This window comes from Pleuronectes platessa, chromosome 11 (genome assembly GCF_947347685.1).
Source record: "Pleuronectes platessa chromosome 11, fPlePla1.1, whole genome shotgun sequence".
Lineage (NCBI taxonomy): Eukaryota > Metazoa > Chordata > Actinopteri > Pleuronectiformes > Pleuronectidae > Pleuronectes > Pleuronectes platessa.
Window position 1 is genome coordinate 9882116 of NC_070636.1, and position 17480 is coordinate 9899595.

The 17480-nt window shown below is 42.4% G+C and overlaps 1 protein-coding gene across 6 annotated transcripts in view; it reads left to right on the forward strand.

Annotated features, from left to right (window-relative positions):
• qkia (QKI, KH domain containing, RNA binding a) overlaps nucleotides 1–17480 on the forward strand; it is a 73879-nt gene that overhangs the window by 28387 nt on the left and 28012 nt on the right. For all 6 annotated transcript variants that reach the window (XM_053435072.1, XM_053435074.1, XM_053435077.1 and 3 more), the window contains exons 3-4: nucleotides 8670–8786; nucleotides 17258–17401. In XM_053435072.1, the coding sequence (XP_053291047.1) occupies nucleotides 8670–8786; nucleotides 17258–17401 (261 nt within the window). The remainder of the gene's footprint in view (nucleotides 1–8669; nucleotides 8787–17257; nucleotides 17402–17480) is intronic.

A 17480-nucleotide genomic window follows, 5' to 3' on the forward strand; every position in this document is an offset into this window, starting at 1 on the left:
TGCATTTCTCACAGTTTTCACTTTCAATTACAAATGAGACTCTCACCATATCCTCCGGCTGAGGTCACACTTGCTCAAAGGGGCTTTCTCTGTCTCACCTAAAAGCCCCCTGCTCTGGTTTCACCAGTAGATAATTAGATTGTCCTGGTGCCTGAATGCTGTGCAGAATGTCAATTCTACCAAAATAACTTGCCTTGCCAGCACACCTCACTCTAATTCCCTTAAGTGTTTCCCTTCTCTGGCTCGTGTGTACTTGCCTGTGAGCCCCACATCTGTCTATGGATGTGTTTGTCTCTATCATCCCGTCTGCCGCCGTGACTCCCCGCTTGCTCCCTCACCGTTCATCAAAGTCAGCCCTTTCCTGGTGTCGTCAGTGGTGCAGAGCGCTGTGAAGCGTCACCGTGGAGACTGCATCTTGACTGACAGCTGAGTCGCAGGCTATCTGATAACTTCAACCTTCAATTAAATGCTATCTGTGGCTCCACTTTTCTCCCGAGCACACGCTCACACACACAATGATAGGCAGCTGACTGACAGCTAAGCATGTCATTTCTGCTGACCTTCAGGCATCTGATAGGATATGTGACATGTCTTTTAAGTATGCCTCTGTCTCCACTTTATTTCCCGTGTATTTGTATTTGCCAACCGTTAAATGCCCAAATGGGTTGTGGGTCAGTAAGGGTAGCGAGAAATGCTTAGAAGTGAAAACATACACGTGGACGCCACCCTTGCTTTGCTGGCTCTATGAAATGAGACCCTCATCGAGAAGTAAGCTGTTGAGCAACTGTCTCATTAAGCAGGCCGGTCTAAATTCTCTTAAGGGCAATGCAGAAAAAATAATGATAATTTATATAGATAGGAAAGCAAAACAATGTGTGTTTCTGTGGCACTATAGTGTTAATCTGGTGTTCAGGTGTGTTTTTCGTGGTACTTCAGGTTCCTTTTAGACACCTCCCCACAACCTAAAATTCCTCCATTTGAATCCCCAGCAAGTCCATTTTTTTGCTCATTAGTTCGTATTTTGAAAGCAAATTAATCTAGTTTAGGATGACAATGACATGTTGCTTTATGGCCATGATTCTTCACTTCTACTGCAAGGCACACAAATGCGAGATTACCAAAGAAAGGGCTCTGGTGATTTGAGCAGACTGGAATTTTCCTGGACCTTTCTTTTTCACTGCAGTAAAATTGCCAGGCCCAGCCAGCCACAGCGAAAGTCATTAAGCTTGTTCCCATGAGGATGTCATCACTTATCATGCCAGCTCCTGATATCCTTCTGACCCCTTAAGTCATTACTAGTCCTGGAAATGTACCTCCCACACCTCCCCTCCCCGATAGAGCGGCAGAGCGCAGGATTTTGATATCTCTTGCTAGCTAGCCATGCGTGATGATGATGATAATTTGATGAACGGATGGCTCTCTAGTTGGCTATTTGATGGGGAGGGTAATTACAATGATCGTTTAAACAGAGAGGACTATTTGTTGTTGTCGGTTAACATGACAAAGGGCAACAATGTAAACTGGTAAGCATTCATAACTGAGCTTATGCCAATGGTTGCTTGCAAATTACCAAATTGTGCTTTGCGCTGTAAGTGGATGTCTGCTTGTTATACCCGTCTGTCCCTGATGTCTTTAAACTGAGAGGTGCAGAGGGGAGAATGAAAGACAAAGGAAGCAGGTTGAGCACACAGTGATGAAGAGGCTGCACCAGGTACATGGTGTCAGTTAATATAGTATCTATGTGCAGTTTTTAGACCATCATCAGTGTTTTAAATAGTACCATTAATAATACACTCTTCTATTAGGTTTATAAAAAGATGTGACAAGTAAGGGATATAACAATCAAAGTTGATGTGTGCACTCTCCTGAAATAAATTTTTTTTAATAGGAGACACTTGCCTTATCTAGTTGGCTATTTATTACAAATAGGTAAACAACAAAGTTCCCTGCTGAACTTGTACACTTTGGTATACAAAACTCTGGCATATACACATAAACATTGCATCTCAGCAGAGTCAACAATACCAAAAGCTTCTGTACTTTAGTTTATATACGAGGTTCTCTATCACTAAAATGACAACACTATAGGTTGTTTGTTCCAGCAGCTTATTTCCAAAAGTTTTATTATATTGTTAGTAGACCTTGAATATCAGAATATCATATCGGAGGGTATAGTCTTTCAGGTTGGTATACTTGTTGATGCGTTCAGAGAGAAGGAGGCAGCTGAATAATAGTGACACCCTTCAGTTTGTAGAAGCTGCCCTGTACACACAACTTTAATTAGATTTTGACCAGTCAGCTGTTCACCAGTCATCTGATGTATTGGGTAGAGACGATGACGCATGAATGAAATCGCTGATGGCTGATCAGATGATGCAAGTGTGACTTCAGTGCAAGGCTCTATTAAAGGATTGACTGCTGGCCAGACGTGACCAATCTAAATTGGATAGTGTTTCCATTCCTCTCTTAATGATAGACTCACGGATACGGTAGCAGGTCAAGGCTACCGTTATTCCACCTCTTTGTCAAAAAGGCAGTCTCCTGTTAATTTAGGATGATTAACTAATGCTCAAGCGAAAACCGAGGGGGAAACTGTAGTTAGCGTTTTCCTGCTCGTCCATGTTCTCTATCTGCAACTCGCTTATCTAGAAGTCTAAACTTTGCCCTGTGACTCCTTCAATAACGTTTTCCAGACTTCCAGCTGGTATCAGTCGTTCTCCGTCTCCACTCGTCTGTATTTCCACCCTGCCTGCAACCCCAAAATAAACCCAAACAGAATTATCTAAGGAGCCATGGATTAGGCGCTAAATGCTGGATGTGCTGAATAGAGGGCTTTGAAGTTTGTCGGCCTAGGAGGCAGAGATGTCATCATTGGAATCTAAGCCTAATTTTCACCCCTTCTTTGCTCCAGCCTCTTCACCTCTAGCCCCCCTGTAGATCAAGCATATTAACCACTGGGGGCTATACACCTGTGTTCTCCTTATTCCCATACTCCTTCCATCCTCTCCTTCCAGTGTGCAAATGCTACTGGGAGCTGCTGACTGTATGTGTAGGTTGAAGAGAGATCCGGCTACAAGGGTGCCTGTTTACAGAATTTATGAATGGATTAATGGTACAAAACAGTGAAAATATTGGTGAAGTATGGGTGCAGGAAAAAGATGAAAGGGCCTGGTGTAACCACAGAATCCCCCTTACTTTGATAAAATGCACCAAATGAACTGTTCCTCGTTTCCAGTGAGGCTGGCTAATAAGTGATTGGTATTCTCCTCCTGGCCTGGCCCCTCTCTTTGATAAGCCCTGTGTGCATACAGCCAGAGAGCATGATCTCATTTCCTGTCTCCCCAACACCACAAACAAAACGCCACCAAAGCCACAATTGTTCTTCTCCTCTGAGCATTGTCGGTGGAACTGCAGTCGGTTCTAACAAAAACAAACCACAAGGCACGTGCACGCAAACCCACACGACAATCGGCTCTGGGCACCGCGGGTGTCTGCAAGAGTTCACTCCCATGTATTGTGGTTACACACACAAACACACTCGATTTAAAGACAGTGTCGTAGACGTAGATATGTTCACAACAAAACCTGCCTGTGGAGAAGTGATAACTGGAGCTAAACAAAGAGCCTTTAATGTCAGTGTAAGCCCTTGTCCTGAAGGGGGCTTTGTGTATATTTGTCAGTGTGCACATCTTGTCTGTCTGTCAGAAACAGTTTGTATATTTCTTGTGTGTTTCTCAATATTGTTGGAATGTTTTTTTTTTTTAGGAAAACGGAGATAAAAACAAAATTGAATCAGGAGTGTGGGACAGAACCCGTCCACCTTTAGCAAAAAAACTAAAGTTTGCAAAAACACTGGTTTTGACAGTGTTTTTCTTGTTTTGTTGTTAGCCTCAGTCCAGCACTACATCCCTGTGAGTTTGTTGGCCTGCTGTGGCGACTTCTCTCATTCGCCATTGCAGTTTCAAAATACATTTTAATTGAGTTGTCTTTTCTCACCTGGTTAATGACTCTTTCAAAAAAGCCCCCCAAGGACAAATCGAGAGACTTTTTATCTGTAGAGGACAGTCAAGAGTTCAGTGCATGTCTGAAAGCAGTCTGTCTGCTCTGTTAGCAAAAGAGGTGGAGCAGCAGTGTGTTACTCAGACGGAGGTTGTTCTGTATAAGAGACAAAAGCTGCTTTCACACATTCACTGCCACCGTGAACTTTTGCAGACATCAGCCTGAGGAGGTGTATGTGTGAACACAAATGTCCAAATTAGTTGAACTGGACATTAAATGGACTTTACACTGACAGCTCTCTAACACAATGTCTGTGTAATATTCAATAGAGCTGACATGTGAATAGAGCAGGTCATTGTCCGCAGAGTTCACAGCGACTGAGTGGAAGTGCTGATGACGTTTCTATATTTGTCCTATTCATTGGTGTATTGTAGTTCTATCACAACGGTTTTCCACTTTCTCCTAAGTTTTGCACGTTGATAATACATACCTTATACTAGGATATGACACTATTTTATTTTTCAACTCCTGAATAGCTTGTTGCTCTCATGAGTCATGATAAATCAGGTGCCAAAGGGAAAACAATAGATTCTTAATGATAGTTATCACAATTTTGCTGTGACACTTTGTTTCAGATTTTTAATTGTTAAAAGCCTGTAAAATTTGAATGAATTTTTCAGTCAGCAGGTACAAAGCTTCGCCTCCTGGACATGCCGTTATTTACAGACCTGAGTCTTGGGAGGCGGTGCAGAGGAGGTTAGATAGTTTAGCAAGAGAAGGTGAAGAAAGGTTTGTGCATTTGGCCGAAAGGGCACTGTGTGCATCCTGCTCCTCTGGCTGTACTGTGGTCTGAGTTCCTGGCAGGCTCGATGCGTCTCCAGCCCCCTAATAACTCACCCATTGTCTCTACATTCCAGTGGCTTAAAATGGAGGTCGCCTTTTCTAAGAGCATATCAACATCCATTAGAAGAATGTCAAACCCAAAGTACAAAGCTAGAAGTCAGGGAGCAGCGAGAGAGAGAACTTTATTCCTTCACTAAGCTGATTTTGTCTTCATATCTTTTGTAGAGTTAGACTTTTAGTTGCAGCGTTGCATCCATTTACTTGATGCAACATACACGTTTATATACCTTTTTAAGACTGTGACATGGTTGCATGCTTGTCGTTTTAGAGCCGGCCACACACATGCGTCTAAATCTTGATTTGCTGAAATACTTGTGCGAAACACAAGATGTATTATCGGTATTTTAGTTTTTTTGTTACTGCTCTTAGCCTGCAGTAAAACATTTAAAGTTGCACATCATGATTACAGCAGTGTTTAATTTTGAAAACGACAATGAAAATTACAAAGCTGAAGATTCAGACACAGGCTCAGCCCGTAGGTGATGTGTTTCAGGAACAAATGTTTCAAGATTTCAAGAACAAGAGTATAAGATATCAAATGGTATCTTTCATAAATTTGGGCAATTCTGTCAGCTCTTCAGAAAACCCTCAGGTTTTTGGTTGTTGTTAGGTTTTAAAGTGTTTTTATTCTGCACCTTAGGCCTTAATGGGTTGATAGCAGAAGGCAGTGTTGTTTCTTGTTACCTCTCAGGATTGACGTTAGATGCTTGATAATTTGATGCGTGTTGAGGATTCAATTTCCTGGAGTCATTTGGGTGTGAGTAAAACTTGCGGTGACTGCTTGGTCAGACACGGCGCCTGCTTCTTGCCATGCCCCCTGCCCACATATGTGTGTGCACATGCCTGTTTCATCATTTAAAAAACACAACTGACAGTGGTTCACCAGCCTTCACACCCACAAGCTCTCACACTGACGGGGTGGGCGGGCTCTTGTGTCATCCTCTCTCTAACCCTTTCTCTCTCAACTTCGCTTAGCGCTCTTCCATCAGGTCCCTGCTCACTGTCAAGTGCATTTGTCATCAGCATATTCATGTCTACAGAGAATTCTTACTTACCACTGTCGGAGGGAGAGTGGTGTTAGTAACACCGTGAGAGAAGGCCAGATAATAAAATATTAAATGCTCTTTCTCTATCACTCAAGCAACCACCTCAGATTTTAGATCGCACGTACTCTCTTCCCCTGTCTCTATCCTTTTTGACATCTGGGGCTTGCTTTGTAATACACCTATTGTGTGTATTTAATATATTCATGTTCTATAATTCTGATGGGATTTGGACTGATGGAGGAAAATGAAGCCTGCAAGGCTGGTGGGAACTGTGACATGTCCCATCTGCAGAAAAAACCCTATAAATAAATATAGTAAGTTTTTAAACCTTGCAGGTGTAAATTTTGTGTGTGTGTGTATGACCGCAAGCATTTTTTTGGGTGTGTGGTATTGCAGTTGCGAGCAGGAAAACGGAATAACAACACCCTGGACGTTGTCACTGTAGTCTCTGTTTTAAAGGCTAGAGGCTGTGTGTGTGTGTGTGTAGGAGTACCACAGAGTCGCTTTAAAGCCCTGAGCTCGGGGTTCACCCATGTCTGCAGCAGCACTGTGATGCAGACAGACAGCCCTCTCCTGTGCTCCTTGGGGCTGTGTGTGTGCGTCTGTGTTGTGTATATGGGTGTGTGTGTCAGAGGCAGGCCAGCATGCATCTTTGGTGGCTGACCTCCGAGGACAGGTGCCCATGTATCCTTCTGCAGGCACACGCACACTCACAACCCCATCCCCTGGATCAGTTTTCTTGATTAAAGTGAACCAAACAGTTGCCTTGTGACATAGAAACATCTCGTATAGCTGCATGCTACGATCATCTGCATCTCTCCAGCCACAGTCTTTCCTGACAGGCTTCGGATGCAGGCATAGCCCAGAAGCAGGGACAAGGGAAAACAACAGCTTGGAGTTTTAGCCTTCCCTCACTGGTGTTTACATTGTTTAGGGAAAAAATACACAAACTTTGCGTTAAATTTGTAATCCCTCTGTAATTAAATGTGACTTCTCTGATGGCTTTTTGGACTTTGCCGGAGCATTGGTGCGCTGGAGTGCTTAAGCTGATTTCACTGCGTTTAAGAATTGAATGCAGGGGTGTCACGGCTCATTGTCGCAGCTCAAGAGACAAACCGTTGTGCTTCTGGTCGTCAAGGAAAAGCATTCCACAATGCCAGTGAGCATTTGAATATTTCAGGTTTGGAAATTTAGCTTGAGTAATAAATATCCCTTTTTAAAGCATTGGAGATCTCTTACCCGTCATGCTCTCCAGCAGTCCCTGTTAAAACATGGTCGTTTTGTTTACCACACTCTTCCTTTCTTTCTGATTTTCATTTTGGCTTAAAATTGTGTTTGATTATTTCAACACATTTTCGCTTTCTCAAGTTGGAAGCTGGTTTCAAGTGGAGAGGATTATGTCGGTAAATATGTTTCCTTTTGGTACAAAGCTCCCAAGCCACTCACCAGTGATAAGAAAATTGTCACGCAAACTAACTCACCTCACAGCTCAACTCTACTCTTCAGCCCCTTCACCACCCTCCCCACTATTCCCACCCAAGTTAATTCATGCTAATTAATTTTCTTTTTCTGAAATCAAGTGGGGATGCTGATGTATATACAAGCCAATCCCAGTGTTGCATGTGCTTGAAGAGCAAGTCGGGCAGAAAGAAGAAAAAAAACATTAATCTATTGGGAGGACTGCTCTTCCTTGATAATAATTTATAAACTCACATTTCCTTTCCAGTGTTGCTATCTCCATGATGAGGAGAATAAAAGAATCACATGTTTTAGCCGTGTTGCAGGAGGGGTGTGCAATGGACGATAGAAAGCACTGATCTGCAAATTCTTAGGGGGATTTTCAGCCTGATTTCCGCAGACTGTTAATATTAGATAGCATTAGCTACCATGCAGGGCTTTGCTCACAACCACAAGGTGCAAATGAAAAGATCAGTACTAGTCCTGATTTTGTTATTCTTTTGAACTAAGCTCATTTTATTAAGCCTAATAAGAGTCATATTTGCCGATGTCTTATGTATCTGTATGTGTAATAGTGCAACTGGGGCTACATTTTCCCGTCCATACCCGTACCAAATAAAGAAAACGTATTGATTCCAGCCCGACCCCAACATCTCCTTTGTAGCCGACTGAGTGTATCATCCACTGTCTATCAAGCGCATGGTTATTATTAGTATGTGTGTAAGAAGTCAGCACAGCCAACATGACTGACATTACCGGAATATCATTTAAACATATGTGTCAGGGCCTGGCCTGGGGTGGCCTGTCGTGTCCCAATAGGCCCTTACGGGTCAGGTCAGGTATCCACATTCCAGTGTGTGGGTCTATCTATATACTAAGTACTAGTGTGTCTGTATGTGTGTATATACATATATATATATATATACTAACCCTATCCCATGGTGAAGTTCAAGATGGAACTGCAATAGTTGAATTCAATGTATTGACATAAAGGGGGGGGGCGGTGTGGCCTAGTGGTTAGAGTGGTGGTTCCACAACAAGAAGGTTGCCGGTTCAAACCCCACTCTCTCCCATCTACATGCCGAAGTGTCCTTGGCAAGATACTGAGCCCCTAAATGGCCCCTCATGAATATTGATTGTACTAATTGTAAGTCGCTTTGGACAAAAGCGTCAGCCAAATGAAATGTAATATAGTTACAGAATAAAAATTCTTACACTCTGTATTCACCTCTTGACTCACTGTTTGTTTCTCTGTATCCACAGTATAATTTCGTGGGGAGAATCCTTGGCCCTCGGGGTCTTACAGCCAAACAGTTGGAAGCAGAGACGGGATGTAAAATCATGGTGCGAGGCAAGAGCTCCATGAGAGACAAGAAAAAGGTAAGCTCTTCGGCGTGGCAGAGTGCTCTGTTTGATCTCTTTATAACAATGTCACTATTTAGATTCCATTCACACAAGTCAAATAAATAAAGGTTTTATTTATTATTTATTTGACCAAACAAGGACACACTAAGCCCACTCTTTTCATTCCCCACATAGATTTATCACCTGTCTTGAAATATTGCACAACAATGTGAAATTGGGAGGGACAGGGCGGTCGCACAGAAACACACCACTAGCCCTGTAGAAACACGAGGAAGACACATGCCTGGTGGCTACATTCTGACATCTGATCAGGCCATTTGCAAAACGCTGTGCAGTGGAAAGTACAGAGGGCAGTGCTAAGTAAGACGGCCAAGGCCAGGGGCTACCTCTATTTCTGGACCCGCTGATCTGACGTCGGAGTCATAAAAGGATAATGTGTGTGAATGCGTATCCCGTGACCAAAGGGGTGAATTTGTTTGCATTATTATACCTGCAAATTGTATAATTACACAAAACATTGTCATTCCGCATTAGAAATTTCAGGCTTACAGACTTTTAAATGATGTGGATTGTCTGTCTTGTACAGCAATTGTGTCTTTCAAGCCTACAAAGTTGCCTCATGGCATATCTCAGCTTTACATATCAAATTTTGATCAGCTATAGCAGACAATGTAATGATGAAAACCTAAACTTTTGAAAACCGCAGCAACTTGCATCCCAGAGCTGTTCCAGATTGTGTCAGATCAGATTTGTTGATGTTTGTCGACAGCAAATTGACAGTTTTTCATTTCAAACATCCATGCCTGTTTTGCTCATGGGCTTCAGTCATGCTTAAGCCCGTATTTCTTCTTATCTTTTCCTCAATGAGTGACAGCTCTTTGGAGTTCAATTTCCTTCACGTCATTTTTTTTTTGTTGTCGCCATGTCCGTACCTCCCAGTTGCCCAAATTTGAAAGGAAGTGGTGCTATTTACATAAGTCAGAAAAGTGTATTTCATCCCTCTCAGTATGGGAATCACCTTCTCTACACCATCTTTCACACACACGCACTCGTACGCATATTTTCAGCTGATTCATAAGCTTAGAAGCTCCAGTTGGCTGCAGGGCCAACGTTTTCTTCCCTCTTTCTCTTTTATTGCTCCTCCATTCGTATTTTAATTTCTATCTCTTCTCATTTCCCTCTGAGTGTGTTCATTATTACAGAACGTGATTAAGACGTTCTGCCATGGTTCTTTCTTTGGAATTAGATCCAGAAGTAGTTCAATGGGAGTGAACACGCTCGAGCCTGTACAAACCAGCTCACACACACATTGTAGAGTTTCTCTATAGCTCATTAAATCAATATATGAATGCCTTTATAATTTCTCACGAAGTTAAAACTTGATGGCATGTGACTGCTTGTTTACCAGTGTGACGCGGTGTCATGTGACCCATCAAAGGCCCTGCACATTTCAGTGGAACATTGACGAAAGCAAACATGAGCTATTTGTGGAAGGAGTGAAATAAATAGGAACATTTAAAAAGGCATGCATTCCTTTCTGTGCTCATATAGGAAGTTAACTGATTGTGTTGAATTGTCCTCCATTTAAAATTCCATTTTCTTTCCTCGCTACCTTCCCATCTCTTTGCCATTTACGAGCGCTGGTTTATATATTTACTGTAGCGTAAGGTATTCCTTGGGAAAAATGATAATGAAAAAGACACCCAATCACTTCCTATTTATTTTTCCTTTCTGTCTCCACACTAAACAACATAAATCACTTTACGGTTACCTCATTGTACCCCAAATGCTTTTGGATGGCTCCCGTGTGTCATAGCTGTGGCTCAGATCCAGACAAAGCCTCAGCCGTAGCCTCCAGCCTCTGTATCCTCAGCCTCGGAATTTTCAGCTTGATGCCCTGTGGCAGTCAGGAAGCCGCGGCAGCAGCTTAGCCGGTGTGTTTATTCAGGATCCATTAGCTGCAGCGTTTTTATGCTCTCAATAATTCAGCTAGTTGCTCCCTCCTGGGCTGCACTGCCTGACGTGGAGTCAGCTCACTGGAGCTACGCAGTGGGAGAGAGCTGAGCATTGACTGGGGGACAGTGAAAGAGGCTAAATAAAAGGAAGAACAATGGCAAAGAGAATAAAAGCAGATCAAGTAGAAAATACATACTCTGAGATTTGCATTGTTTTTATCATGTATATTAAAGCTCATATTATACAGATACCGGCACTGAAACAACAATCCAAATCTAGGTTGACTGTATCCCATAGTCATTTGGATGGACATTATTTTTGCTGCTGACATTTAACTTCGCTCACAAGTTCTGTTCAATCCTGCAGTCACTGTCCTGATATCCCTTCATTTTTTTTGTATGCCTTTATTTTGCCCAATAACGAACATTTACACGTTTTAAATAAGATTTCATTCAACCGCTTTTAACATTTAAATTTGAAAAAAAAGCAACAACCCTAACAGATCCAATGCAAGCTTTCTCTTGTAATACGAGTAAATCAGAAAGGAACCGGAAAAAAGAAAACCCTTCACAATACTCAAGCTAGTACAACAGCCCTGAAATAAATCCTGCATAATGTCATTCAGGTTTGTCAGCACTGTGTCAGAAAGGTTGATTCTGTACTTTGTAGGCCTTATTTTAGTTTTTTATTGTGTTGTGCAGTAATTGTTTCTAATTGGGTTTGAATTACCATTTAGATTATAGTACTGAACATAAATTTGTGAGGAAAATATAAACCGATCCATTCATGAATGTGACTGAGCTACAGACAGTCTCTACCTGCAAGCAAAGACGCATGGTCACACTGTTGCTATAAGATAATGTTGTACCACAGCCTATAGTAGTTGGCTTTACATGTTGTTAAACACAACATTTAACATCTTAACTTGACTTTCTCTGTCATGTGCTTTAAGGTGTCTCTTCAGGTTAGTTATTTTGCCTCCAAATGATTCTTCAGCCGCAGGGCGTCTCGCAATTCAATCGAAAAGGCTCACTTTTTCTCCGTTATTTTTATATATATATATTTATAAAGATGGTCAAAATGTTTTCCTTCTCTGTATTTTATCACCTTCAGCCATAGTACATAGCCTGGACCAGTCTAGTGCTCTTGTCCCTGCGCTCATGTGTATTGTGCTGCTTTTGTGAAAGATAATTCAGAATACAGGAGGTGAATGTGCTGCCTTTGAAAGAACATTTGGATTTTTATTGTAATGTTTCAAAGAATACTGTCATTTCCTCTTTTCACTAAGAGTGTAGTTTTTATATTTTTTCTCCATTTTAGTCTTGTCATTGACATATGACATTGTCATAGTATTGGCCAAAAAGATTGCCCAAACAATGGGGTATATTCATTTAAAAAAAAAAAAACAAGCTAAGTTCTTAATCTTAACACTAGTTGATATCTATTTTTCTCAGACTATGGATATTAACCACTAGAAGTTACAATAACTTATATATTTAACCTATGTATTGAGATGGAATTCCTAATCACTATGGAACTGGTAAAATCACGGAACCAACCTGTCAATGTGTTTGGTCGGACGTGATGTTCAACTCAAATAGGAGGAGACAAGAGAGACTAAGCAGGATAATAACCTGTCCCCAGACTTCACATCACACGCTGATCAAACAAGACTAAATGTAAGGTGAGAGTTACTGAGTAATTGCAAGTACATTTCTGGGACTTCTGCGGATAGAGACCCTTAGACATCTACTTTTTTTTGACACAATTGTCAAACAGGATGGATAACACACTAATTCCATCGAGAGCTTTCCCTTTAAAGGTGTTTATGATGCCACTTAAGTCAGCCCTCTTCATATCTCTTGTGGGGCTTCTTTCTCCATGCTGTGTTGTAAAGTCTACAGCACTTTTCAGATACAGCCCCCGGGGATGAGGCTTCCAAGTTTTGTCCTTTATTGTTTCACCAGTTGGACAGGAAAGAGACTCCTTCTGGAGCCTTACTCCAATCAAACTTTCATCTAATGTGGCAGCTTTAGTCTCCCTGGTTTTCAGTTTTACAGTCATGATTAATGCGAAACAACCGCAGCAACAACAGCAATTAAATTACAGGTACGTTATATCGACCACTGCACAAATGGAATAGGCATCTCCCTCCTGTCTGCAAACATAATTCCTTGATTCTCTTTTGGCTACCAGACAGTGTAAGATTACAGAAAGCAGCATAGACAGCTGTTTTAGTTTAAGCCAAACTTAATGTCCTTTCAGACTTGCACTTTCTTTTTTTTCTTTCTGATTGTCCTGATACATTATACCTAAATTTGTGGTATCAGCACGGTCACTGGCTGAACAGCATAGGCCTCTGGCGCCTGCTCCATTCAACCTCTGCCAGCCAATAGACAGTGCAACACCACATCTCCCACATTTTATTGCTTAAGAACTGGCAGCCTGTGACACGGGCAGTCAATATTTTCAACTTGATTGGCCCGTTGGCACTGCAGCACGCAAGCCCAATTGTTAAAGTTAACGCTGACCTTTTTTCCTCATCTCTTTATTTCAAATTACTTGACCTAGCACAAGAAAAAGCCTGTTTCTTCTTTATTAAGAATTTATAGGCAGTGATTAGGCTGATGAGAAAAGCAGAGCAGTGTCCAGGTGATACTTTTGGTGCCTCAGGGTTATTGGCTGGAAGAGGCTTGGGAGGGCAATAGGAGAATGTGATGGTTCATGACATTCAGGGTGGTAAATAGCAAGAGGTGTAACAACCATTTCAGTGTGGTTTATTGGTGCTATAATTACTCCTGTTGGGGTGTTCTGTAATGTGGCTCCTTTTTCCAACCCAGAGCTAAAAAATCCTGACATTTCAGGGACCTGTTTTCAAAGGAGAAAAGGAGGCTGCATGTTTGTGGCTGATTCGACAGGTGCTCTTTAGTGAGACAGGTAGACTTACAAAAACAAGATCCCAGAAGTCTCCCTGCATATCGAGTAACGCACACTGGCATGGAAAAAGAACTGTCACTCTGTCTTCAGGTGAAATAATATTATTTATTTTGTTTTTAAGCATCCTTGCAGACAAACAGATCATTGCGTATTGACTCTAGGTCTTCATCAGGGTTTGACAAACATGCCCCCCCCAAAATGCCTGAAAATGACTACATTTACAATATGGCAGTGTCAAAATACAATTTAACATAATAGATAACAGATTTTCCCCTTTTATACAACTTTTTGGAATTGCCTACTGTTGCCCTAAGTATATCCTTTTCGATGTAGAGCTCACCTTTTATTTAGTCTTATATTTTATCGAAGTAATCTAAGCCAATGCTGTCAGTTGACTAAAATCATCACGCTTAAATCATGCTTTATTCCCAATCCTAAAAGCATTTTCTTAGGGAACCCAGTAGCTCACCCGTGTTTGCCAAGTCTTGAGTAGCCCTGTATTGGCCATGATTCCAATCCAACTCTTTGCTACATGTTTTCCCTGCACACCCCCCCTTCTGTCTTGGAAAGTCTGATCAGTTTAGTATTTTTTATTTTTTTGAATGATTCATACTGGTGTTTGCCAATTTTTTGTATCCCTTCTGCTGCTAATATAAGACTCTTACATTATCTCATCTTTTTCATATTTTTATCACATTTCTTAATCAGTGCTGGTTCGTCCTCCTCTACACTCGCACTTGTCCTCTCTTGTCCTTCCATGCTCCTGCAGCTGCACCTGTTTGCTCAGCTGGCATTTAGCCTAGGTTGCATCGACCCCAGTTGGGAATGTCCTTTTGAATCAAAGGAGTGCAGGAGAGGCAGAGTTGAAACAGTGCAAATAGTTTCATTTATGAGTGTTAAAGTGCAACACTGCCAGGACAGAATTGTAGCGCCACATAATCCAAAATCCCATTGAAGCAGCAGGCTGGTTTATTAAGCAGGACTGACCTTCAGCCACAACACCAAGGATTGAAAGCTCTGCGTCTGCAAATGTGCTCCCTGTTACGTGTCCTTGCAATAAATCCCTTTGAGCTTCAGGGGTATACCTGACCCTGTGCGCTGACTTCCTTGTGGATTGGGACTGGGGAAATGATGGCACCAACAGGATCCATGACAAAACGTAACATGAACGTACACACGGCCGGATTGAACTGCCACTCATTTTTTAGTACAACCTAAAAGGGTATGGGAGGGTCAGAAGAAAATGAGGGTCGTCTATTTTTGTAAACTTTTTGAGTGTGGTGTCATCCATGTTAAGAATGGCGGTCTTAAAGTTTATGGGACTCAAGCTTCAGGGCGTGAAAGCCGGGAGAAAAACAGGTGTTCTAGAGATGATTGAAGTCAGGCAACATTATCGACGAGCCGTCTTCCCCCTTCTGATTCTATTCTCAGATGTTGTTTCTGGATTCAGTATTTGTGCAATTTTTCATGCTACATACTTTAGCCTAAACAGATCACTCTCTGATAAGTGGTCATTGCCACGGCATTTGTTGTCAGCCAGCGTGGACGTTCTTTTCAAAGGCCATCCCAGTGTTGCCTCTGGCGCTCACCTCACATCCTCTCTTTCGTCACCCTCCCGCCCTGATTCCAGCCCCCAGCCCCCCAGCCCCCCAGCCCCCCACACTCCTCCCTCCTCTTTGTCCTGCTGTCACTTTCTCTCAGAGGGCACACAGTGACCTTGTTCACAGGCAGTCATGCCGGAGCGTGTGCGTGCATATGTGTACTTATGTGCGCGCATTTACTCCTCTTCAAGGTCTCTTTGACAATGTAACCAAATCAGAATCTGCTGGGGCAAACAGACATGCAGTTGACATATTTCTGGGCCAAACTTAAAGCTACACTCATTCCCTAAGCAACAGCGTCCCCTAGAGCCTCAGGTGGTAATGCACTCAGAGTCCATGCAAGTCCATGTGTCTTGATCTACAGTTAGTCGTTGCTCTAAAACTCGTTGGGCCTGATTTCAGCAGTTGAAGCCACTGACTGTCACTTATGACAGCTCAAGAAACATACTTAGTGCAAGAACAGGCATTCGGTGTGCAGAGTGTGAATGAAAGAGGCCCCATTATCCCTATTATTACAAGTCAATGTACCATCAAAAGGATTTTAAGGTGTCATTTCATTTTAAGGTACCATAGCTGCATAGCGTTGCTTCAAGTAACAATCTGTCAGTGTGATTTTACCGCTTGCTTACATAGAGTGCCCTGGATGCAGAGTCAGCCTTCATGGTCTGTCCGTCCATTCATATAATATGCTGAGTCACCTTCCAGCCCCCATGTCCCTTAATAGGCCATAAGCAAACAGCCATGGTGAAATAATGGGATGACTGCTGAAACGAGCCCCCCCCCCCGTGTGGAAAAGGGGAAAACGAGAGTGGAATATTGAACTTGTGTGTATATGTGGGTCTCTGTGTGTTGTAAAGAGCAGTGCCATGGCAACAGCTCTCTGTGGAGTAGAAAGCAGGTGGGTGGCACTCCGCTTTAAGCTTTAAGCGTGTGTGTGTCCCTTCTCACTTTGTTGTGCTCGCTGAGTGTTCCGAAATCATGTCAGGTAGACCCCCTGTAAAGCACTGTAATACATTGTTTGTAATTAGACAACCTCACAGTGGCGAACTGCTCTCAAATGAGCAGTCCTCTGAAGTTGAAGTGGTTTGTGCAGGTGGGGGTAAACGACAGGGTTTTCATCAACAATCTGTAAAAACCTGCACCAACAGCAGGAGGGGAGAAACCTGGGATGTAGTGGACTGCTTTAGTCGCTGACCTCCTTTGGAAAAGGAAATCCCAACTCTGATTTAGAGGCATTCAGCTAAATTATTATGAACGCTTCGAAGATTTAAGTATTTTTTTAAAGGTTGCTTTAGAAATATTATTTTCTGAACTTTAGCATCTTCAATCACATGGTGGACAAACATTCCTAAGGCAGTGATTATGCATATTCTTGCATTATTTTCTTATGATGGTAATCAAACAAGCACCATTGCTATTTTCTTTGAGTTAGCCCTAGTGCCACAATTTGGCCTTATGTGAGTGCTTCGGTGCTTCCTTATCAGGGGGAAAAACAACTCCCTCAGAGAACCATTGTTACCTGGGCTGTATTGTCAATGTCCACACAAATACAACTCTGTGTACCTTTTCACACAATCCTGCAGCTCTTTGAACCCTTCACATTCTCTCTTACCCTTTTCCAAGCTTTTTCCATTCATTTATACCTGTTACGTTGGTGTGGATTAAAATCCCCATCCACTTCTCTCTGATCCCTCCATTCATCTATCTTTGACTGATATTAATTGCTGCAGGGCTAGCTGTCGACTTTGTCTTTGTGAAGCCAGGGATCTATTAAAGAAGGTGTCCTTTCAAAGTTAAAGCTAAATAGCTGACTAAAGGGCCTCTCCTGACATCCTGCTTCTCTTCAGGTATAGAAGAGAAGGGCCCTGCCTTCCACTGTGTATTACCGCCTCTCGTCTGCGCTTCCTTTCTTAATGTTATGATACTGTACGGCTGCTCCAGCACACCCACACTGTTACTCACCATCAACTCTTTCTCTTCCTCTCTTTCAAGGAGGAGCAGAACAGAGGAAAGCCGAACTGGGAACACCTAAATGAAGACCTTCACGTCCTGATCACAGTGGAGGACACACAGGCCAGAGCTGAGCTCAAGATGAGGAGAGCAGTGGAGGAGGTCAAGAAGCTCCTCGTACCTGCTGTGAGTTTATACCATACACATGCTCATATACAGACATTACACATGCAATAGTAGCACCTAATGGGATATTGAATTGTCT